At 40.4% G+C, this 26,516-nt stretch overlaps 1 protein-coding gene across 1 annotated transcript in view; it reads left to right on the top strand.

Moving 5' to 3' along the window:
- Positions 1-26,516, top strand: part of WDR41 (WD repeat domain 41) — a 54,967-nt gene that overhangs the window by 956 nt on the left and 27,495 nt on the right. The window contains exons 2-5 of the mRNA XM_073680169.1: positions 2,829-2,944; positions 14,955-15,003; positions 24,004-24,135; positions 25,043-25,105. Coding sequence (XP_073536270.1) covers positions 2,829-2,944; positions 14,955-15,003; positions 24,004-24,135; positions 25,043-25,105 — 360 coding nt within the window. The remainder of the gene's footprint in view (positions 1-2,828; positions 2,945-14,954; positions 15,004-24,003; positions 24,136-25,042; positions 25,106-26,516) is intronic.

The raw sequence follows: 26,516 nt of genomic DNA, 5'->3' as shown, positions 1-26,516 counted from the left end.
TTAAAATTCAGACAATTTGCAGACATTATCTGCACTGTCCCCATCGGGGCTCACAATCTACATTCCCTATCAGTATGTCTTTGGAGTGTGGGAGGAAACCGGAGGAAACCCACGCAAACACGGGGAGAACATATAAACTCCTTGCAGATGTTGTCCGTGGTGGGATTTGACCCCAGTGCTGCAAGGCTGCAAGGCTGCAGTGCTAACCACTGAACCACTGTGCTGCCCAAGGTGTGCACAGGGCTTAACAGCTATGCTCTGATCTCTGCTGTTTAACCATTTAGATGCAGCTTTGACAGCGGACCAAAGGGTTATAATGGCAGCTGGGGGCCTGTTGAAAGCCCCCATAGATGCCATCTTGGTACTCCTGTGGCTGGGCTTCATGGGAGACAATGATTTTCACTATATAGTGTAATAGGATTTGTATTTAGAACAAGGGGATTAAAAATCCAAATAAAAATAAGTAATAAAAAAAAATAAGTCCAATGTATTAAAATATAAAGCGCCATAAAGAGAAAATAAATCAGAACGCAAGAATTGTGTTTTTTTTTCGGTCACCATACCTCTCTAAAAAAAGAAATAAATACAGCTACGATAAAAGGCAATAATTACGTTGTTTGTACCTCAAATTGGTATCACTGCAAAAAAAAAAGCCCTCACATGGCTTCCTTGACGGGTAAATTAAAATAAAATTATTACAGATCTTGGGAATTGGTGACAAACTAAACATATTTTTTTTCTTTTGCAAACTTCATTTTTTGATTTTTGTTTACCACTTAAATACAAAGAAACTTGCAAGTTTAGTTATTTATCTCCATATTCGTGCTGCCCGAAGAATCCTTTTTCCTAGTCTTTTTTTTTTCTGTTGCCATTCAACGAATACTATAAAAATAAAATCCAAAAACAATGTCGGAATTACATTTTTTTACTATTGCATCCCATTTGGAATTTTTTTTGTTTTCAAATTTTTCAGAAAATTATATGGTAAAATGAATAGTGTCAATAAAAATTACAACTCTTCCTGCAAAAAACAAAACCCTCATACGGCTGTCAACTGAAAAATAAAAAAGTTATGGGTCTTGGAAGAAGGGGAGGAAAATAAACAAAAATTAACAAAAACTGCCCCTTCCATGAAGGATTAATACAGGACGTAAACAGGTTTTTGCCACCTTATCTGAGGGCAGCATGATGTAGACACATAGACCCTGATTCCAGCAATGTGTCACTTACTGAGCTGCTTGCTGTAGTTTTGATTAAATCACTGTTTTATCAGCAGGAGATTATCACTAGAGGGCTAGTAACCCTGCTGCCATGTAGTCCCCATATTCATGAGCTCGGTATAACCCTGTACCCACCACTGATTTAGCAGCTTTCTGCCTATGCACAGTGTACACAGAAAGCTGCCAATCAGTGGTGTGAGCGGGGATTATACAGAGCTCAGCATTCAGAGAACTGCTAGATCTGGAGAAGAGAAAATGGGGATTTTTATCAAAACTGCAGCTAGCAGCCGAGTAAGTGACACATCGCTGGAATCTGTTTTTTTTCCCCTACATCATGCTGCTCTCAGATGGGGTAATAAAAAACTGGTAACAGATTCTTCTTAATGACTTTCTGACCGTTTTTAAATAAATAGGATATATAGAGCGCACCACTGTCATAACAATTAGCAAATGGAGCAAAGCACGTTGGTTCGGAGATATATGTGAGAGTCAGATCCGGCACATAATAACAGGCAGGAGAATAAGTGATGAGTCAGTAGTGATTTTAATTGGTCTGGAAAAACAACATATAGAGCCTAATGTTCTGACCTGCAAAGGCCTTTTCTGTCACAGACATCTGCTGCCATTAAAATGTGATGTTTCAGTATAATATGGCGAAGCAGTGTCAGCTACAAATAGTAAAAAGAGTATGGAGGTTATATGTGATAATGTCTGTAAAGCGCTGCGGAATATGTTGGCGCTATATAAAAATAAAGATTATTATTATTATGTCATATATACTGTACATATACTGTGTAAGGGTTAGCGCATAAAGGAAACGGGGTCATCAGTAACGGGGTAGTCGTCAGGGGTCATCTCAAGGTGTGGAGATGGGCAGTGGGTATTCATCCTGGGATTTTATAGGGAGGTCTAGATCTATCTCAGAAATGGTGTAATATTTTTTTGTAGTCACTTTATTGAAGCCATTTCCGGCAACAGTGTTTCTTACCTGCTTGTCACTTTCTGCCATACTTTACCTGTGCTGCTTCTGTGCGCACATCTCATTCTGGCCCCGTTATCCTGGAGTGAGCAGCCAGTTATGTCTGAATCAAGAGCTGGGAAGAGGGACGGGAAGGATGAAGAGAATATAGAGAGTCGGTCTATATACCCAGACTCGGCACCCTCATATATGCCTATGAGGCTGGTGAGTTCGGGTCAGGACATCGAGGTTCTTACTTCGATCGGTCATCTTGGATTTGTGAAACTTGCCCAATGTGCAGTCATTGGATGGAGTCCGGGCCTGCAGCCCCATATTATGGTAGGTGGGCTACCACAGTCTTCGATATGCATAAGATCGTTATAGTGGTGAAGTTTGTCTTGTAGCATCACTAATTTCCAGAATAAGGCTTTTTATAGAGCGCTCAGAGCCTTTGTCACTGCTCACTAATTTCTTCTGATGTTTGCCTCCATGAAGTCATGTTCCTTATATTGAACCCCGATCGCTGTATTATACAGGACAGAGCCAGGCCGGACACGTCATTACAGCTTTGTGACTCTGGAAGTCTGGTATCATTCTGATTGTATGATTTCTATTAGAATTAACTTTTGTCTCATTTTGTCTTCCTGTAGAAGACTGCCATATTTAACATCGGGGAGGAACAGACCCAAAATCCTTACACAGAACTTACAGCCTTGAAAGCCCACCATGACATTGTGCGCTTCCTGGTACAAGTAGATGACAACAGGTGAGATGGACCTAGGTTCAACATTGCTATACCGGGAGGTGGGGTGTTATTATTGAATGTCCATTTCTTGGCATCAAGAAATGAAAAACTACAATGATTGGTCTGGACGCCATGGGTATGATGCCATGGGTATGACGGCAACGTTAGTTATGATGGTGTGAGTAGGACGCCGTAATTTGTGCTTATGAGAGTCGCACCTTGAGCAAGTCATTTATCAGGCTTTTCCACTGGCAGATTGTGCAGATTTTCATGACCTGTAAGAATGTAAAATAGAAAGAAATGTATGAACCCGAGAATTTTGGCTTCATGATTGGTTTCCTTCTATGATTTTGTTGAAATGCAGTTTTTATTCTCAGTTGCCTATTGCATTTGTGCCACATACAGTACATAGTGTCAGTGATGTAGAACAAGTGGGATTTGGCTCGGACACCCCCGTCACATTCACTTCTCACTGCATCTACCTTCTATGTTGCTTGTACTTAGCGTAAAAAAAATCCAAGTTTGACATCCAGCATTTCTACAATCTTACTAATTTCTCGTTTGTGGACACTTAGGCCATGTTCACATGTTGCGTTTTTGCTGCGCTTTTTTTTTTTCTTCAGGCAAAAGCTGTTTTCTTGGCAGTAAAAAAAGCAACCTCAAAAAAGCAGGTTTTGATGAATTTTTCCTGCGTTTTTTCTGCGCTTTTGTCAGTGTACATTTGTATCTTGTGCATGCAAGTTTAGTTTAGTGCATAAAAATATAACCTGATTAAACTTCCTCACGTTTTGACACCAAAAACGCAGCAAAACCTGATACCTGCTTTTTTTTTTTTTTGCTGTGTTGAAAGAAGTGACATGCTGGATTTTGAAAAAATTGCAGGACATTGAGGTTCTCAATTGGACCGTTCATCTTGGATTTGTGAAACAGGCCCAATGTACAGTCCTTGGATGGAGTCAGTGTAAACAATGTGTGTACATAAGATTTCTGAAATCTCATAGACTTTGCTGATACTGTAAAAGGCAACTGAAAATTTGCATATAAAAAAAAGGCAGCAAAAAAACGCAACGTGTGATCATAGCCTTAAAGGGTTTTTTTCCCCCCCAGGTAAATGACTTTCATCACTTACCTGTAATGTAAAAGGTGAAATCGGCAGCAAATCCACAGCTAAATACCGATGGCACAAATATAGACTTTTGACAGAGATACAATGCAGATTTGTTACAGCGTCCTACAGCGTCCACAATGGAAAACCTCCACTAAATCTGAACATACCTCTGAAAAGAGGTTTTCCAGGATTACCCTTAGGATAGGCTCTGCTTACTGAATATATGCGATAGGAGTCCAACCACTGAGTACTCCACTGACAGCAAAAGGGAGACCAAAAGTTTTTCTGCTTAAAGGTGTCGTCCACTACTCGGACAACCCCTTCTGAATCCCTGTTTCCCCGCAGTAAAACAATAAGGTCACGGCCCCACCATCAGTATTTGGTCAGTATTTTTTCTCAGGAGTGGGAGCCAAGACCAGGTGAGGAACAATCAGAGAAAAGGTATAATTAAAACAAGTCACCAATTCTGTATTTATCACCCACTCCTGGTTTTGGCTCCCACTTCTAAGAAAAAATACTGACCGAATACTCACCAAATGCTGATAGTGGTGCTGTGGCCTAACACTTATACTCCCCTCCAGTACCGGTGATGTTACAGCAGTGTCGGCACTGGTTCTCCCGGGGATTGCGTGGCATTGTTACATGATCCCTGTGGCCAATCAGCGCTGCCTTCACTCTCCTTTGGATATATCAAAACATCCGGAAGAAGTGAGAAGCAGCCACAGTTCTCAGTTCCTCTGGATGTCAATAATGTCCGTAGGAGAGGAGAGTTATGTGGCCTCTAATGGGCCATAAGGATCGTGAGACATAACAATGTCACACGAGCCCCAGGAGAGCAAGTGCCGACACCGCTAGAACGTCGCCGGCACTGAAGGTGAGTATAAGTGTAGGTAATTTACTGGGGGAAAACATAGGGATTCAGAAGGGCTTGTCCGAGTAGGGGACAGCCCTTTTAAAGACCGAAAGCTGCTACATGCAAAAAATCCGAAGCCACATACTCAATGACGGAGGTATTTGCTAGAATCAATGTACAGGACTGTGAGATGATATCATCTGTTTCATGGTCAGAGATGTCCTTTTACTGCATATTTAATTCTGGGTTTCTCTGTGTAAGAATTTAGTTTTTATCTTTTGGTAGATTTTCATAGAATTTATATGGTCAAGACTGTTTCATGATTTTGGATGCCTGTGACCCTTTTATGGATGTGGTGCTGGGGTTTATAGACAGCCCCATACATATTGGGTGTAGTGATCTTTTTCATTTCTGGCTCGCATGCTGTGCCTCAAGCGGCTGCGGTGATGAATGAGTCAAGCCTGTTCAATATGTACACTTGTGTGTTTTCGTCGGCCTCTGTAAATGGTTTCATGCTTCAAGTGCTTTGATAATATCTTATAGCGGCTCTGAAAAGGGATTTTCATGTTCTCATTGTAGAGGGGTAAAAAAAATCAGTGATTGGAACATTTACTTTGATTGGTTTTCAAGAAACTAAATGAATCCTGTGCAAAACTTTAAAATGACATCTTTCTGTGTTACCACTTCACTGTCGCCAGGCATTAAAAAGGTCAGAATGACACTGCGGGACGGCTGAGATAATTATACTGGAAATAATAGCCAATGTTAATTAATGCGATGACTGCCTGATGCCGAGACAGTCTCTACCTCCTCATATTGTCATTGAATGACACGTCACATCATCAACAACCCTCTTTATATGGGAACTGCTTGCTCCAGACTCCCCCAGATGCCAGACGAACATGTGTGCAAAATATATATACAGGTGCATCTCACTAAATTAGAATATCATCAAAAAGTAAATTTATTTCAGTTCTTCAATACAAAAAGTGAAACTCATTATATAGAGTCATTACAAACAGAGTGATGTATTTCAAGTGTTTATTTCTGTTAATGTTGATGATTATGGCTTACAGTCAATGAAAACACAAAAGTCATTATCTCAGTAAATTAGAATACTTTAGAACAGCTTGAAAAATGATTTTAAAATCCGAAATGTTGGCCAACTAAAATGTATGTTCAGTAAATGCACTCAATACTTGGTCGGGGCTCCTTTTGCATCAATGCGGCGTGGCATGGAGGCGATCAGCCTGTGGCACTGCTGAGGTGTTATGGAAGCCCAGGTTGCTTTGATAGAAGCCTTCAGCTCATCTGCATTGTTGGGTCTGGTGTCTCTCATCTTCCTCTTGACAATACCCCATAGATTCTCTGTGGGGTTAAGGTCAGGCGAGTTTGCTGCCAATCAATCACAGTGATAACATCAGGAGGAGTTTGTATGTTCTCCCCATGCTTGTGTGGGTTTCCTCCGGGTTCTCCGGTTTCCTCCCAGACTCCAAAGACATACTGTTAGGGAATCTATATTGTGAGCCCCAATGGGGACAGCGATGATAATGTCTGTAAAGCACTGCGGAATATGCTGGCGCTATATAAAAATAAAGATGATGATGATGAGTGATACTGTTGTTTTTAAACCAGGTATTGGTACTTTTGGCAGTGTGGACAGGTGCCAAGTCCTGCTGGAGAATGACATTTACATCTCCAAAAAGCTTGTCAGCAGAGGGAAGCATGAAGTGCTCTAAAATTTCCTGGTAGACGGCTGTGCTGACTTTGGTCTTGATTAAACACAGTGGACCAAAATGGACACCGACTCCACAGACCTGGATTTTACCAAATAAACAACGCAAACATAGTATCCCTGTATAGCACCAAAAGATAACTCCACCCCATGCCGAGTCACTGCTCAAGGCAATGAGCATGTATAAACCTTAGGGCCAAAACTGCCAGCTGTGACGACGACTACTACACATAAACCATTGCCACAAAGCCAAAAGGGGTTTGGTAGGGTGAGTGATTTTCCATTGATGAGGCGACATGAAAAAGGTACCCGTCTTCCATCCTTATAAACCCCTTTGTTTAAAGATTTTTCTGTATTTTCATGGCTATGAAAATTGTACATTCACACTGAAGGCATCAAAACTATGAATTAACACATGTGGAATTATATACTTCACAAAAAAGTGTGAAACAACTGAAAATATGTCTTATATTCTAGGTTCTTCAAAGTAGCCACCTTTTGCTTTGATGACTGCTTTGCACACTCTTGGCATTCTCTTGATGAGCTTCAAGAGGTAGTCACCGGAAATGGTCTTCACTTCACAGGTGTGCCCTGTTAGGTTTAATAAGTGGGATTTCTATAAATGGGGTTGGGACCATCAGTTGTGTTGTGCAGAATTCTGGTGGATACACAGCTGATAGTCCTACTGAATAGACTGTTAGCTGCTTTTTTCTTGCCATAATACAAATTCTAAGTAAAGAAAAACGAGTGGCCATCATTATAAGAAATGAAGGTCAGTCAGTCCGAAAAATTGGGCAAACTTTGAAAGTGTCCCCAAGTGCAGTTGCAAAAACCATCAAGCGCTACAAAGAAACTGGCTCACATGAGGACCGCCCCAGGAAAGGAAGACCAAGAGTCACCTCTGCTTCTGAGGATAAGTTTATCCGAGTCACCAGCCTCAGAAATCGCAGGTTAACAGCAGCTCAGATTAGAGACCAGGTCAATGCCACACAGAGTTCTAGCAGCAGACACATCTCTACAACAACTGTTAAGAGGAGACTTTGTGCAGCAGGCCTTCATGGTAAAATAGCTGCTAGGAAACCACTGCTAAGGATAGGCAACAAGCAGAAGAGACTTGTTTGGGCTAAAGAACACAAGGAATGGACATTAGACCAGTGGAAATCTGTGCTTTGGTCTGATGAGTCCAAATTTGAGATCTTTGGTTCCAACCACCGTGTCTTTGTGCGACGCAGAAAAGGTGAACGGATGGACTCTACATGCCTGGTTCCCACCGTGAAGCATGGAGGAGGAGGTGTGAAGGTGTGGAGGTGCTTTGCTGGTGACACTGTTGGGGATTTATTCAAAATTGATGGCATACTGAACCAGCATGGCTACCACAGCATCTTGCAGCGGCATGCTATTCCATCCGGTTTGCGTTTAGTTGGACCATCATTTATTTTTCAACAGGACAATGACCCCAAACACACCTCCAGGCTGTGTAAGGGCTATTTCACCAAGGAGGAGAGTGATGGGGTGCTATGCCAGATGACCTGGCCTCCACAGTCACGAGACCTGAACCCAATCGAGATGGTTTGGGGTGAGCTGGACCGCAGAGTGAAGGCAAAAGGGCCAACGAGTGCTAAGCATCTCTGGGAACTCCTTCAACATTGTTGGAAGACCATTTCCGGTGACTACCTCATCAAGAGAATGCCAAGAGTGTGCAAAGCAGTCATCAAAGCTAAAGGTGGCTACTTTGAAGAACCTAGAATATAAGACATATTTTCAGTTGTTTCACACTTTTTTGTTAAGTATATAATTCCACATGTGTTAATTCATAGTTTTGATGCCTTCAGTGTGAATGTACAATTTTCATAGTCATGAAAATGCAGAAAAGTCTTTAAATGAGAAGGTGTGTCCAAACTTTTGGTCTGTGCTTTCCGTATATATATATATATATATATATATATATATGTCTCTTATCCTTGGCCCCAGTCTGCCAAATTATGTCCCCTGTTCTACCTCTGTTCTTTAATGCATAGAAAAAAAATAAACCATTCTGCTCACCTTCCCTCCGCTCCCCCACCGCATGGCATCCTCTTCTGAAGCCAGCAGCTGACTTCAGCGTGAAAGCGACGGGAGTTCATGATGTCACTGCCATGCGCCCCCAGTCATGTGCACGCCGACGTCAGCTGCTGTCCTCTGATTGTCCAGGAGCGCCTATTGCCTTGCTCGAACATGACTGGTCTGTGCGCTGCAATACACTTCAACTTGATGTATCCTCGGGTTTCTGCTGGTGTCGGCGGGCCACCCACCCGCACGAGCCCCACCTTCACTAGTCTGGTCGCCACCACTGCAACCGTTACTCCAATGATGTCCCTGTCATGTCCCTCAAATGATCCATCCACCTATCCAGCGCCCTCCAAGGCCACAGGACGCAAGTAACAGCTTTGTTGTAACTTCTTCATTTTTCTGTTAACCCCTTGCAGTGCGAGGCACCTTCACTACTTGCTATGGTGCCCATAATGGGGCTAATCCTCTTGCACAACCAGAACTGTAAGGCTATGTGCCCACAATGCAGAAATGCTCCGGATTTTTTCCTGAGCGTTTCTGCATCTCCCTGGCAGAAAAAACACATGCGGATTGTACATGCGGATTGTACATGCGTTTTCCTGCCAGGGACATGCAGAAGTGAAGCGTTCTTCACATGCATTTCCGCATGCGGGTTGTCAATCGCTTTCCAAGCAATTTTAGCATCACTTGGAAAGTGCTTGACAACTTGGTCACACTATATAAATCCATGCAACCGGCATGGATTTATATAGTGTGATCGAAAGAATGGTAAAAAATAAATCTATACTTTCTGATGGCCCGCTCTGTCTTTATTCGATGTGTCTCGGCTTGCCGGCAGCGGTACACTGAAGGACCTGCCAACATCAGCGTCGCGTGACCCGTCACATGACTAAATGACGTCAGCGCAGGTCTTTGAGTCCACCGCGATCTGCCGGCAAGCCAAGACAAGCACACCGCGGGCCATCGGAAGGTAAGTATATATTTTTTTATTTTATTCCTTTTTTTTACAGGTTCTATGGTACCCGGGTCCGGAGGAGAGTCTCCTGTCCTCTAGACCCGGGTACCATCCGCACATTGAAACGCTTGGATTCCGCATGTACAGATCCAGTGATGCGGATTCCAAGTGTTCCAATGCAAGTCAATGGCGGTGAAAACACAGCGCTTCCACAAAATAATTGGTAGTGCTGCTTTTTTTTCCGCAATGATAACCCGCAGCGGAAATTTCCGCAGCATGTGCATAGCACATGCGGATTATCATTGGGGAAAATGGCAGGCCTTCTACCATGCGTTTTTTAAGCGTTTCTGCCGCTGCGGAAACTCTTAAAAAACGCATCGTGGGCACACAGCCTTAGTGACGACTTTAGATTTTTTGCTGCAGATGCTATATTTTTAAATAATAGATTTATATATTGCATCCTCCCCCCATAAAGTATTGTTGATCCATAAAGGTCCAGAGTCTAAGACCACCCCACCGATTGCTGAAACCCAGGGGTAAAAGCGCATAACTTCTGCTGAATGGCCTGAAAAGCAGTGTACATCCCATAGACTCTCTGCACATACTCGAACGTAGGCTCAACTTTCACCTCTTGGTTTAGGACACTGATGTGGGTCCAATGACCTGGACTCCTGAAGATCAAACCTACTACCACAGGTATATAACATATCAGATTATTTAACCCCTAATGTTCACAGCAGTTCCCTTTCTACCATATTCCTTTGTGACCTCTGTCCGTGGACAGTAAAGTTGGATCCCTTGTACTTTCATCTTTCTGGCATTGAGAAGTTTTCTTTTCCCAGAATATACAGTGATTATAGAAAGCGGAGACAGGATGCACTGCCCTGTATCATAGTAACCTGCTTGTAGACCACATCATACGCTTGGCGATGGATTTTAGGAAACATATCCATCTTTCTAAGCAGCAAATCCAATAAGAGTCAATTCACTACACCAGGTTATCGCCGTAACCTTGACAAATGGGGACTTTGACAAACAAAAATAGGATTTTTTTTTCATTTCATTTTGTGAAAACTGCAGATTTAGTGTTGAGAATTGCTGTTTTTCAGAAGAAAAAGCAATTACAAAGGCTTAAAAGATCAATAGAAATGATGCCAGTGTCCAAAAGAAAATGCAAAATATGGAGACTTGCCTTCTTGCAGCTCTCACCTGTCAATCCAGGAGCAAACTAGGAAATCAATAACCAGGAGAAAAGGCATTAGGAGGTGTAGTTACAGCAAGCAATGTATATCATCAGCACAACTTCTGCTTTTAATAGGAGCAGAAAGGGGATGTAATAAAAGCAATCCTATTCCCTGAGGACGGCCGGGGAGAGAAAATTAAATGCCTTACCGAGCCTTAACCATTGCACCCAATACCTGTCTAATCAGATAAAAATGACCTGGAATAGGGGTCAGAGATAATAAATTCATAGTATCACTTTACCAGGCTCATGAACTTGGAAAACTGTACGCAGATGTGAAAGCAAAGCAACTTTCAGCACCATATATTGTATTTAACCCTTCATGTGCCTATAATCAGGCACCCGGCTCATTGATAAAACGGCCGCTCTGTGGTATAGGACAATTTTTGAGTACAATATGTATTGTTCGGGACTGGATCATTTTAAAATGAATTTTACATGGTTTATTTCTCTGTATAAATCATATTTTACACCATTGCGCCATTCTGTTCTGCAGTATTATCGTATTCGCCGTGGTCCATAGAGAATACATACTGACCATATCAGCAGAATTCCTCATTACTGGGCTTGTTTTTACTTCTACTTTTATTGATTCTAAGTCCCTATATTTCCTAGAAGTGCAGAAGAATGCGCAATCTCTAAAATGTGCTTATGGCCGAAAAAAGGTTTTCAAGGGGCTGTACAGAATTAGAAAAACATGACTTCTTTCTTACAGACAAATGGAAAATGTATTTTAAGACTTGCACCTGTTTTCTAAAGGAAAAGATTTGCAGATTTTGGTGCATATGTTTTTCCTGCAAACATTTGGCGCTTTTATTAATTTTTGGGCTACTATTGCCAAGAAAAAAAGTAGGGGCTGTGATGACACAACTTTTCTTCTTAATTATGCCAGACATAAATTCAGTAGGCCAGGAGCCATACACCTTTATCTTGACCTTTTGAATTTGTGTTTTCTTTGGTTGGTCAACACAGACTATTGTTTGAATAAGCCTGGATGTTGACAATTGAGTTGATATTTACTGCAACTTATTGTCTGCTAGCTTTGCAAGACAGGGACTCGGAGTCATTGAACAATGGATGTCTGCTAAATATGTTTATTCCATTGTATAAGTCCATGCAGTTTGTTGACTTGCATTGTTTGGGTGTTTGCAAATCAACCTTGGGGGATGAGCTGTGGATACTCTAGCACTGTGAGTTAATATCATCATCCCTGACACTTGACCTGTGAATGATGGCTTGAAAGGACAATTCTGAACTATAAAAAGGGAGTCTCTGCCTCTGTTCTGGGTGACTCTACAGGATGTCAGCTTAGGTGACCCCGGCCCCAGCTGGAGGAATACAGATCTGCTCCATTGACCATTGCTGAACCCTCAGAGACTTCTTGAAGGATCCAGGTTGGGACAATCAGGTCACCTGGCCTCAGGCTTCACTGCTCTTGGTAGTTTCCTAAGCTTGTTGTTACCTCCTCTCTTTGTTGCTCGCTAAAAGCAGGGTGCCATTGGTGGGGATAGTTGGCCCTGGAAGCCCCGAAATCATACCTGCTCTATTTCCTGCGAGTCAGTGGAAGGGGTGAGACTCTGTAATTTGCACCATCTTGGGTATTTGCTGGGACTGTTCTAGATGTTCTTGTTTGCTGGTGGTTCAATAAATTATTACCACACTGTTTTACCCTCACCCTGTCTTTCCTGAGTAGTATTCTGCCCACAGTAAAAGAGAGCGGATGTTCAGTGGTATGAGCCCTGGTCCATGCGGTCTTTCTAAAGACAGCCGGACCTGCGGACAAGAGCACCCACTGACCCCCATGTCTCCACAGGGGCTTAACAGGAATAGGTAAAAAAATAATTACGGTATAGTTTTCTTGGAGAAATTGGCGTAAGATAAAGCACATATTGATGCAAGTTTTGCTTTTTGGTGCTCTGATAGGGAAATGCGCAACAGAATTATTTAGAGAGCTTATGCATGTTAAAGAAGCCAAAATTTACCAATTTTTATATCCTAATCCTTTCTAAATAAGTATGTGATGTACTGTAGGTGCATTAGATTACTTATTAATTGCAGTCTTCCCTGCTTTCCAGCATCACTCCGGTCCTTTTCTAGGTCACTTGATAGCTCTTGAGCTTTGCCAACTCACACAGGGACCTCTGTATGGTGTGGTGCTACTTCTACCAATGTAAGTCTATGAGACTCTGGCTCCATTTGACTTGCATGGTGAAAGCGACTTCCAGTCCATAAAAAAAACAAAAAACCTGTGTGATCTGGCTAATGTGATTTGAGGTCGTGTGATCCAGAAAAGGAGAGGAGCTTCACTGGAAACCAAGGAAGACTGCAATCGGCAAGTATGGTCATACAGCTATTCTACATCACATACATGGGACTAGTGGAGGTCCAGTCCGGCACACACTTCGGTGATTAGTTTTCTTGTAACGTTATTGTATGGTCATATATACACACACGACATCCAGATAAAAAACACCAAGTATCGAACATTCAGTTCTTAATCATGGTGTGAATGTTCAAAACTTGTATTTTTTTATATGGATGTCGTGTGTATATACAGTACAGACCAAAAGTTTGGACACACCTACTACCTCTTGAAGCTCATCAAGAGAATGCCAAGAGTGTGCAAAGCAGTCATCAAAGCAAAAGATGGCTACTTTGAAGAACCTAGAATATAAGACATATTTTCAGTTGTTTCACACTTTTTTGTTAAGTATATAATTCCACATGTGTTAATTCATAGTTTTGATGCCTTCAGTGTGAATGTACAATTTTCATAGTCATGAAAATACAGAAAAATCTTTAAATGAGAATGTGTGTCCAAACTTTTGGTCTGTACTGTATGACCAGACTATAACGTTACAAGAAAACTATCCCCGGAGTGTGTGCTGGACAGATCCTTACTGTTCCTGGATGCTGGCTTGCTCATTTTGCTGGGTGCACTTCCAGAAGTAAGAGATCACTTGCAGGTGGAGTGAGCAGATGTTCTATAAGATTTACATCACATACATATTTGGAAAGGATTAAGGGAAAAAACTTTTGCTGGGAGTGCTTCTTAATAAATGTGTTGCTTTTTACCTCAGTACACTTTCCATTAGGAACTGTGTAGAAACTCTGATCTTCAGGGGAATCTGCAACCCTCCACTTGCATTCTGTTTTACCAGCTCCACGTCATAGGATAGAATTTGTTGAGCAGTTTGATTCATTCATATGAAATCACACTTGTGCTGGGCTTAGGAGTCATGTGGGCGGTGCTACTCACTGGCGGCTGTATTTGTGTATTAATGGTAGGCCTGTCTTCTCTGCTCCCAAGTCAAGAATACACAATATCTTGTAATTTATTCATTTAAGTTTTACTGAAATTTTCCCCACGAAACTGGACATTAACCTCCTCAGTACCTCTTGCTACATAATACACTATTTAGTGCTTTAGACAGCATGTTCAACAGGACAGGTTTCCTTTAAAGGGGTCAATCAGCCTTGTAAAATTGATGGCTCATCTTTAGGGTGCAGTCAGACTACCGTATAAATCAGACCATAATGGATGGATTGGCCAGCGGGTTGCCCGGCCCCAGCGTGACCGCTTCATATATTTCTATGCAGCTATTCCGCTCGGGTCAGGAAAGCCGCCGGCCAGTCTGGGCATTGCAGTCCTATCACGGTCCGATTTATACGTCCCTCTGACTGCGCCTTTAAGGTAAGTCATCAGTATTAGATTGGTGGGTGACAGAGTATGGACACCCCGGGGTTCAGCTGATTTACTCTTGTGCGAGCTTTGCAGGCTCTTCAGTGTTTCATCTTAGTTGATTCGTACTTGCTGGTGGCATCGTTTTTTTTTCTTTACTGGCCATGCTAGATGTTGAAGCGTCGTTCCATTGAAGTGAATAGGACACTGCTGTTGTATGAATATAAAGGCTAGTGTAGTGACCTGTACTTAGCTGTTGCTGTGGTTTAGTGCATCGTCCCTCCTATACACTAGTGGTGCTAACCTGCGGTCCTGCACATAAATCACTATAGGGTCCAGCCTGTACTGTGCTTTACATGTACCGCTCATTCTTCATATGTTGACACTCGCCTTCTTTCTCTTTCAGGTTTGCTTCGGCTTGTGATGATGGCTCAGTCATCATATGGGATGTCCAGGTATGAGTCCATTTACATGAATTTTTTTAATTTTTTTTCTTAACGTAAGTAAAGCTATATATTTTACTTAAGATCTTGTATTTTTTTGCATAATGTGTCCAGTGACTGTGAGAGTCCTTTAACCCCTCAACAACCTATGACGTACATTTTTGTCATAGATCAATAAGGAATTTCTGAAGCTGGCTCAGGAGCTGAGCCTGCTTCATACGATGCAAATGTCAGCTGAGTAAAGGTGTGTGCACACATCGCGGTTTTCCTTTTTTTTTTTCACGAAAAAACGCAGCATTTTACTGTCCCAGTAAAGTGAATTGATTGACATCTCATGCACAGGTTTCTTTTTTTTTTTTCCTTGCAGATTTGAAGAAGTTTCAAATCTGCAGCATGCCAATTCTTTCAGTGTTTTTTCAGCGTTTTTCACCCATTCAAATGAGCCCTTACCCAGCTCCATGGACAGAAAAAGAAAAATTACAGGTCTAATAAAATAGTGACACAAACCAAAGTTTTTATTAATTTTTTTTTTTACAAACACCAGATTTTTTTTTTCAAAATAACAATAAAACTGGCCAAGTTTGATATCACATTAATTGTTCTTACCTGCAGAATCATAATCATGTTGCCAGGTTATTTTTATTTCACAATGAATACTTTAAAAATAACACCCCCCCCCCCCCAATACCTCCAAGAAAATGAAAAATTGCTGCTTTGTTTTTTGTTTTTTTTGCAATTGCGCTGCACTTGTAATTTGTTTCCCGTTTCATAGTACATTATATGTTAAAATGAGTGTTGTCATTCAAAATTACAACTTGTCCCACAAAAAACAATTCTTCATATAACTATGTCGACAAACATACAAAACATTATGGCTTTTGGAACAAGGGGAAGAGAATCAAAAGAGAAAAAATGAAAAATTCTTTGGTCATCAATGGGTTGTCCAGGTTTGTGGTGATGTCTGCAGTCACTCTTTATGACTGCAGACTTCTGAATTCTCACAGCACACACACGCACTGCACGCTGTGAGGATTATCCGGTGCCAGCAGGAAGAGCGGGGGGTCACATGACCCCAAGTCTGCAATTTGCATACATACGGTCACGTACCGACTAGACATGCTTGGCCTTTCTCAATTTACTTGTATTGAGCGAGGCCGCGCATGTCTATTCAGAATGTGGCTGGATTTTTGATAATTACATACTTGCGGTTATGTGACCTCCTGCTCTCAACGTCAGCACCTGTGAATCCTGAAGATTCAGACGTCTGTAGTCAGAAAGAGTGGCTGCAGACTTTCATCACAAACCTTTAAGAGGGTTGTCTGATATTAGTCTGATACTGTAAATTCACAAAATTGAAGAGTACAGACCCATTTAGACAGGAAACAAATTGAGGAATGAGGATTCCTAGGTACACCTTCTCCTTTAAGCTGGCTTAAGCCCTTCGCTTAAACAAACGTCATGGCGATCATGTGGGCACAAGAGCAGTGTCACCGCGATCACCTTTGGGAGCTCAGCATAAGTAACAGCCAAGCTCCGGCTGTCATGGCCAGGATCGGTGCCTGCACCGCCCCGGGCCATTTAACCCACTAAATGCTGTGATTTATTTAGAATGCAACATTTAGGAGACTAGGAGGGGAAGGGGGCTCTCTCTCCATTGTGATCGGCGCCCCGCGACGTCATCACAAGGGCCTGATTTTTGGCCATGGCAACCTGAGGTTGTCATGATGACCTCCGTGTCTGCCAGTTACGGTGGCCTTGTTAGACAATGCCAGGAGCATGGTCTAAGCTGACAGATATAATGCATTGCAGTGCTGATGCAATGCATTATACCAGCAATCAGAGCGATAAAAGTTAAAAGTCCAATAAAGGGACTAAGTTAAAAAAAAAAAAGTTTAACATTTTTTTTTTTAAAAAAAATCACAAAATTAAAAAAATAAAACTAATTAAATAAATACATGTATTTATGTAAAAAACAAAAATAACCAAAAAAAGTATACATATTTGATATTTTCTCTTCCGTGTCAACCCGAACTATAAAATTGTCACAGTAGTTAACCCTTTCAGTGAAACCGTAAAAAAAAAGTGATAAAAAGTATGCTTTTACATCATACTGTCGCATAAAAAGTGGAATAAAACGCGATAAAAAGTCGAATGTAAATAAAAATAGTATTGCTGAAAATGTCATCTTTTCCTGCAAAAAACAAGTCGTCATACAACTCCGGAAAAATAAAAAATTTATAGCTCTTAGAATAAAACAATGCAAAAAACAATTCCGTTTTGTAAAAAAAATACGTTTTATTGTGTAAAAGCAGCAAAACATAAAAAAAGTTATATAAATGTGGTATTGCTGTAATCTTACTGACCCGAAAAATAAAGCTGTCTTATCAACTTTGCCACACGGAGAACGGCATAAAAAAAGAAAAGAAAAAAACATTTCTTAATAGCTTGTTTTTGTTCATTCTGCCTCCCAAAAATTGGAATTGAAAGTGATCAAAAAATGTTATGTGCCTGAAAATGGTACCAATAAAAATGTTAACTCGTCCAGCAAAAAACAAGCCTTCACATGATTGTCGGCAGAAATATAGAAAAATTATAGCTCTCAAAATATGGTGATGCAAAAACTTTACAAAAAAAAGTGTTTTTTTTTAGTAGGTAAACATTAAAAAAATTAATATAAATCTGGTATCGCTGTAATCGCACCAACATGAAGAATAAAGTTGTCTAATCAATTATACCGCATGAGGAACGGTGTAAAAACAAATAATAAAACCAATTCTTCACCTGCTGTTGATTTGTTTATACTGCCTCCCAAAGATCGCAGTAAGGCTTGGCTCACATTTAGGGTACGTTCACACTGCGTATTACACGGTCTAGTGCTATGCGATGTTTTACCGGATAGCACTCAAAGTAATGTTATACTAATGGCATTCGAAAACAATTGCAGCATGCTGCGTGTGGCTCCGATATTCGGTTCACGCGCACCCACCATTAAGTTCTCCATTTTCTCCACACCTGTGATGTGATTCTCTTATGCGAGAAAATCGGATCTTGAGCCAGCTGTCATTAGCATATTCACTCGCATAAGAGTGTGAGCGTACCTGCGCTCTACGCTGAGCTCTTACACCGGGGTTTCCGTGTAAATCTATGAAGTACGTGATTCAGACAGCAGAAGATTCCCTATAATGCAGTAGATGGAGACACTATGGACTCCGTTTGGCCTATGATCCAGTGTTGTCCGTCTTTTTTAGCATCAATTTTGTGTACGTCTGAAGAGAGGCCAGACTGATTCCAGAGTAACTGCTGCCTCATTATAGTGAATGAATCCCTCTGGGGTTTCATCTGAATCATGTCATTCGGAGATTTAGATGGAAACCGCTATGTAAGTGCTTAGCATAGAGCGCTGGATAAATGTGATCCAAAATTTTATTTAAAATGTTCCCAATAAAGGCTTCAACTCAATCCACAAAAAAAGTCCTCACTCAGGTCCATTATCTGTTAACAGAAACATAGGGGGCTTCTGCGTTACTGGTTGCATAAAGGCCTTGGAAAAGCAAAATGGCTCCTCACCCCCCCAAAAGAAATCCAGTGAATTCTGCCAAACCCAAATGGCCCCCTTTCCTCTGAGCCCCATAGTGTTCCTAAACCGCAGTTAGCATCCATGTTTGGCATATCTGTAGCGATGAGAATCCCGCTTAATTTATGGGGTCCATATCTCCAGAAGCACAAGATGGGCACTGCAATGTACTGGGCATTACAATGTACTGGGCACTACAAAGGCATATTTGCAATTCTCACTCAGCAGCATCCACTGCTGCTTGTTTCTGTAAAACACCCATATAGTCAAAATTGTCACTACACGATAAATAATTTCCAAAATGTGGTCATTTGAGGGGGAATTCTGCTCGTCTAGCACTTAGGGGTTCTGTATATGAAGTCCGCAAACTATTCTGCGAAAATTTGTTCTTCAAGAGTCAAATAGTGTTCCTTCCCTTATGAGTCTCACCATGTGGCTAAGTAGTACTGTACAGCCACAGATGGGGTATTGCCACGTTCAACAGAAATTGTGTGACAAATTTTGGTGTTTTTTTTTTTTTTTTTTTTAAAACCTATTTTCTGTGTGAAAATGTAAAATCTGCAGCTAAAAAATTTTTTTTTTGTGGTAAAAATGTAATTATGTTTTCTTCACCACCCAATGGTATAAAATTCTGTGACACACCCGTGGTGTCAATATGATCACTGCACCCTTAGATTAATTCATTGAGAGGTGTAATTTGTAAAATGGGGTCCTTATAAAAATTAATAACTTGGGTCTAAAACCACATTTTACTGGTAAAAATTTAATTATTCTTTCTTTACCCCCCAATACTATAATATTCTGTGAGGCACATTTGGTGTCAGTATGCTCACTGCACCCCTAAATGAATTCATTGTGGGGTGTATTTTGTAAAATGGGGTCACTTATGGGGGGTTCTGCTTTTCCGGCACCTCAGGGGGTGTGCCAATGTGACATCACCCTCAAACCATTCCAGCAAAGTCTGAACTTCAATATGGCGCTCTTTCCCTCTGAACAGTGCACTGTGCCTCAAAAGTAGTTTTCAACCAAATATTGGGGGTATCTGTGTACTCAAGAGAAATTGTGCAACAAATGTACCATTCGTTTTCTTCTATTATCCCACCTGAAAAGTAAAAGCTTGGGCCAAAGCAACATTTTAGTGGAATGAATGGTAATTTTCCATTTACTCAGCCCAATGTTACACATTTCTGTGAATTGTCTGAGGTTTAAAATTACTCACTACACCCCTAGATGAATTCCTCGAGAGGTGTAGTTTCCAAAAGGGGGTCACTTGTGTGGGTTTCTGCTGTTTTGGCATGTCAGGGGCTTTTCAAATGTGACATGGTGTTCGCAATCTATTCCAGCGAAAATGGCATTCTAAAATTCAAATGGCGCTCCTTCCCTTCCGAGCCCTTTTGTGCGACCAAACGGCAGTTTTCCACCACATATGGGTTCATTTTCTCCTGTTACCCTTGGGGCAAAAGGAACATGTTTGTGGGAAAAATGTATTGTTTCATTTTCGCGGTTCAATGTTATAAAATTCTGTGAAGCACCTGCGGGTTCAAGGTGCTCACCACACAGCTGGATACATTTCTTGAGGGATGTAGTTTCCAAAATGGGGTCACTTGTGGGGGGTTTCCATTGTTTAGGCACATCAGGGACTACTCAAACACAACATGTGTTCCATCTATTCCAGCCATTTTTGCTTTCAAAAAGTCAAACTGTGCTCCTTCCCTTCCGAGCCCTGCCGTGCGCCCAAACAGTAGTTTTCCTCCACATATGGGGAGTCTGCGTACTCAGGAGAAATTTCACAACAAATTGTATGGTGCATTTTTTCCTGTTACCTTTGTAAAAATGCAAAATTTAGGGCTAAATGAACATTTTTGTGGGAAAAATTAAAATGTTCATTTTTTTCACTCTACATTGCTTTAATTTCTGTGAAGCACCTAAAATAAATAATTATTAAAATGAATAAACTTCTTGAATGTGGTTTTGAGCACTTTGAGGGGTGCAGTTTTTAGAATGGTGTCACTTTTGGGTGTTTTCTGTCATATATAGTTCCCTTAAAGTCATTTCAAACGTGATGTGGTCCCTAAAAAAGACTGTTTTGTAAATTTTGTTGGAAAAACGAGAAATTGCCGAACAATTTTTAACCCTTCTAACTTCTTAACAAAAAATAATTGTTTAAAAAATTATGCAGATGTAAAGTAGACATGTGGTAAATGTTATTTATTAACTATTTTGTGTGATATAACTCTCTGGTTTAAGGGCATAAAAATTAAAAATGAGAATTGCAAAATTTTCACCAAATTTCTGATATTTTCACAAATAAACGTATGTCATATCAAACAAATTTTACCACTGTCGTGAAGTACAGTATATCATGAAAACAGTCTTAGAACCACTGGGATCCGTTGAAGCGTTCCAGAGTTTTTACCTCATAAAGTGACACTGGTCAGAATTGTAAAATTTGGCCTGGTCTTGAAGTTGAAAAAATCTGGGGAGTGAAGGGGTTAATAGCTGTAAAATAATGCAATACATGATGGTATAATACTACTTGCAATGTGGCCAATGTCATTCCTAGACTAGTCACGCAGTCCCTATTGTGATCATGCCCATTATGTTGGAATAGTTTCTCCTGAAATATTGCACATGTTCTGTTAAGTGCTACTTCATGGGCATATGCAGTGAAGCGAGGGGTGATTGCCTTTACTTGCACATTCACCAAATCTTTTAAACACCATATTGCTGCACCTAGCGCATGTGTAGTGCACATCTAAAGGTAAGAATAGTATACCTTGCTGTATGGTGCACTTGAGGGATACTGGACTCCAAGCATGTACGGTGTTTCAGGAACGGTTATTTCATGTGAGACCCTTTTAGGGATGTGAATAGTGGGCTTGATTACAGCCCAAAAACCTACAACAGAAGTGAAGTACTGAGCCCATAAAATAAAATTCAACAATGTTTATTTGGTATCAATATTAAAAAAGAAAGACCTATAAAAAATGAAGACGGATACAGAGAAAATTACTGTACTAAGGTAACCCAGACAATAGTTATAACAAGTGTTACATAGCTGCCAAAAAGCCAATTAAAAAAATTAAACTAAGATGCTACTGCAGATAATTAAGATAGTGAATAATACACGATTCAAAAGAGTTATTCTGATATACACAAATTGGAAATAGAAGATAACCTTAAAACTATCAAGTAATTATGACATTTAGCAGCAATGGTATGAAAAAAGTTTTTTTTTTTTTTTTTAAATAAGTGAAGTGCACTGTGTGCATGAGACCTAGTGGTCATATAACATACCATGTACTGGTGTTAATACTTGTATGCCAAAAATGACAAAAGTATTGGCTAACCAGAAAATATATATATATGCAAGCTTTCAGAGCACAGAGGCTCCTTCTTCAGGCAAGATTAGAAATGAATTCATAAGACAAAAGGCACAGCATTTGAGAGATGTTACAGCAAGACATTTGTTCATGAGGTGTAAGTTGTGATGCCTCCTACAGATAAGTTAGTGAGAGCAAATTAGTTTTTTTTATTTGTTGCAAAATGAGAGGCCTTGGGAATGTTTAATTATCTGGAGGTGTGAATTGTGTCCATGTAGTGAGTCATAAAGCCAAGTGTTATATTTAGTCCTGTTGTCAGTGAATTGAACATCCTTATCAATTTGAATTCCCAAATTTTTCTTTCTCTGTTGCCCTTGAAGTGACCTTTTAGTATTAAAACTTTTAGATCTTTCATGAAAAATTTGGGAATTCAAATTGATAAGGATGTTCAATTCACTGACAACTGGACTAAATATAACACCTGGCTTTATGACTCACTACATGGACACAATTCACACCTCCAGATAATTAAACATTCCCAAGGCCTCTCATTTTGCAACTAAAAAAAACTAATTTGCTCTCCCTAACTTATCTGTAGGAGGCATCACAACTTACACCTCATGAACAAATGTCTTGCTGTAACATCTCTCAAATGCTGTGCCTTTTGTCTTATGAATTCTTTTGTAATCATGCCTGAAGAAGGAGCCTCTGTGCTCTGAAAGCTTGCATATATATATATTTTCTGGTTAGCAAATAAAGGTATCACCCCAAGAATACTTTTGTCATTTTTGGCATACAAGTATTTACATCGATTTTTCTGGCTAACACGATACCACAATATAACTTTGTATTGTACATCATGTACTGGTGTGATACTTCTATTTGCAAGAGTGCTACTGTACAGCAGACATGAATAGTCAAAATGCAAGCAAAGCCATAGTTAGTACATAAAGAAGAAATGAGGCAGTGCTAGGTATACAACCTGAGAACAGTAGATATGGCCCCTGACGCGCGTTTCGCTTTGGCTTGTTCCAGAGGGGGGAGAGAGTAAATGTTGCAGACAGGATCACAATAACCGGTAACACCTTTATATACTCTTTACTCTCTCATAGGTCTCTCACTAGGTCTCATGCACAGTGCACTTTATTTATTTATTTATTTAAAAAAAAACAACTTTTTCATACAATTGTTGCTAAATGTCATAATTACTTGATTGTTTTAAGGCTATCTTCTATTTCCAATTTGTGTTTGAATTCTTTTGAATCATGTGTATTATTCACTATCTTAATTATCTGCAGTAGCATCTTAGTTTAATATTTTTTATTGGCTTTTTAGCAGCTATGTAACACTTGTTATAACTATTGTCTAGGTTACCTTAATACAGTAGTTTTCTCTGTATCCGTCTCCATTTTTTATGGATTTTTTTAATATTGATACCAAATAAACATTATTGAATATTTATAGTTTTTTGAAGTGCCCTCACCTTTGGCCAAGGCTATTGGAATGCGTTGATTATAGCCCTAGTTGCATGACTAGTCACATTGATGGTTTTGCACAGAACATTAGTAGGTGGTAATGTGCTTACGTTACAAACATCATTGTAATTTGATTAAAAATTAACCAATTGATAGGTTCACGTAAAGAAGTTTTTTCACTGGATTTTTTCATTTAAACGGAGTACCTTCTCCATTTGCCGCTGCTCCACTGATTCTGGACCAGTTTTTCTTTTTGTTTTGTGCCCCTTAGTTCCAAAGTTATGTCCCCAGTAATAAAGGTTCAGATTTTCCCTTCAACCCTCTGGGCGTGTACAGCAGAACTTCTCTGTGGGTGTGGCCTTGTCTTGATTGGCCAGGGTCAAATTAAAAAAGTAAACTCCCACAGAGAAGTTCTGTTATACCCACCAAGTTTGGTTGAAGTTTTGATTTGGTTATCACCCGGGGGCATAACTTTGGAACGTTGGGGCACAGAAATGAAAGAAACTGTTCTAGAATAAGTGAAGCAGCGGCAATCGGAGGACTCATTTTAAATGAAAAAATCCAGTGAATGGTCATCTTTAAAGAATCTCTGGTCTAAATTATTTCTTCATTTCTCTCCCATCAAACATGTTTCTTCTAGACTGGTGAAGTACTTTTTGAGCTTCATGGACACACACAGAAAATCACTGCTATCCTTGTATTTCCAAGCAATGAAACACAAAGCGAAAGGATTGACCTAATGCTGACAGCATCTGCTGATAAGACCGTCATTGTATCCTTACATTGTTGTGTCTTCAGACCACAGAAAAGTCCATTTCTCACCTGTAGATGACATTGCACCAATATGCATTAGCTGCTCATAAAAAACTGGATTCATGTTGGTTGAACCTGTCATGAGAACATCGGTCTATTGTTTAAATCAGAAAGAAAGAGAAAGTCAGCTCACCCTTGGAGATCCCGGATCACGGAGAACCAGCTGAGCCGCAGGGAAACTAATCAATAAGAAGAAAGATGTATCCAGCTTCGGAAGTCCCTTAAAGATCAAAATTTGAGAGGAAAGTTAAAAATCCAAATAGCACATAGCGTAATGTCACAACCCCGTACGGGGTCGGGCCGGAGCAGACGCGTTTCAGACCGGGTGGTCTTTAATCATTGCTAACCTCTAAAAGCCACAGTCGTAGTTAAATAGCATTTCCTGCCAATACCATATGACATGCTTCTGCCAATCAGATCCTCGATAAAGAATATCCAAACAAAAATGACAATATATATACTTAAAAAGAAAAGAAAGACATTGATATCCAAAGCTATGATAACTATGAAAAAACACACAAACATTGTTTAAATCAGGTTTTTATGTTAAATTAATTTTGTTAAAACTTTTAAGAATTCTCAGACTTTTCAGCAGCCACATAGGCATTGACCCCTATAGAGGTATTTTCTATTCATGCTCTGATTTGCTGATAGGTCATTGTACAGGGATGGGGATTGGTAGGCTGCGCTCACAGGGAGTCTAAGGTAGTCTAAGACCCATCTCCTGTCCATCATTGGTTCAGGCTGCTGATCTCTCTCTGATTGCTGCACATAAACTGATAAAAAAAATAAAGGGAAGTCTGGGGCTCACTATAAATAATGTTTCCAGAATGTCTACTTAATTATTCCTTAATAGCTCAAGTCAGGCTTGGGATTATGAAAGCGGTCAGGAAGTGCATAAAGCCTCAGACTTCCTCTCTACTGTGAAGGTATAAACTCTATCCCTATTTGTATGTTTCCTACACACTAGTGCAAGGCTGTATCATTTGTGTCTTTTGTGAGACAACCCCTTTAATGAATAATTAATGTCCTGTAGATGTGGATCCCACCTCTCAGACCTGCACTCATCTCCAGAACTGGGAACACCCGATTCTTATTCTGGCTGGCGTTCGACCACTTTTGTATGGAAAGGTGACCATGCATTTGTTGCCTCTCCATTCATTGTGTTTGCACTATGCTTCAATAGCAATGAATGGAGAGAGGGGACATATGTACTGTTACCTCGCCACTCGCTGGTGGTCAGATGCTAGCTGGAGCAGGCAATCGGGTGACCCACTTTCCAGAGATGGGTGGGATCTCGACCTATCACATATTTATGACGTCCTGGGGATATGATGAGAATTTATGAACACCTTTAGGGGGACATAGTGTGGTAAAATATGACCTTATACAGAATAAGCATCTAATGATTGATTCCCTGTGAAATGGGTAATAGATATATATAAGGACATCACATACATTATACCATTAAGGATGATTCTCTGTGAATAGTTTAATTAACTGATACAGAACACAGACTAAACCGGGGCGATCTTACAGCCTGAGATAGAAGGAGGACAATACATTGTGTGCACAATTATTAGGCAATTTGTATTTCTGATGATTAATTTTATCATTGATCAACTGCAGTGCTGTCGATTTTAATCCAAAAGCTTAACCCCTTAAGCCCCGGAGCATTTTCAGTTTTTGCATTTTCGTTTTTGCTCCCCTTGTTCCCAGAGACATAGCGTTTTTATTTTTTGGTCAATATGGCCATGTGAGGGCTTATTTTTTGCGGGACGAGTTGTACTTTTCAACGCCATTACTAGTTTTACCATATCCTGTACAGGAAAACGGGAAAAAAATTCCAAGTGCGGTAAAATTGCAAAAAAAGTGCAATACCACAGTTGTTTTTTATTTATTTTTTTTACCACGTTCACTGAATGCTAAAACTGACCTGCCCTTCTTATTCTACAGGTCATTATGAGTTCATAGACACCAAACATGTATAGGTTCTTTTATATTTAAGTGGTGAAAAAAAATTCCAAAATTTGGTAAAAAAAAAAAAAATAGCGCCATTTTCTAAGACCCGTAGCGTCTCCATTTTTCGTGATCTGGGGCTGGTTGATGGCTTATTTTTTGCGCACCGGGCTGACGTTTTTATTGATAACATTTGGGGTAGATCCGATGTTTTGATCGCCCGTTATTGCATTTTATTATTATTTATTTTCACGTGACGGGGTCGCCGGTGGGCGGGGCTTATGACGCGCTACCCGGAAGCGCGCGTTAAATGCCGCTGTCGGAGATTGACAGCGGCATTCAACATGTTAACAGCCGCGGGTGGATCGCGATTCCACCCGG

Source organism: Phyllobates terribilis, unplaced genomic scaffold, assembly GCF_046119375.1.
Source record: "Phyllobates terribilis strain yellow unplaced genomic scaffold, ASM4611937v1 Scaffold_1__5_contigs__length_1240528914, whole genome shotgun sequence".
In the NCBI taxonomy this organism is placed as follows: domain Eukaryota; kingdom Metazoa; phylum Chordata; class Amphibia; order Anura; family Dendrobatidae; genus Phyllobates; species Phyllobates terribilis.
This window is presented reverse-complemented; position numbering and strand designations above follow the sequence as displayed.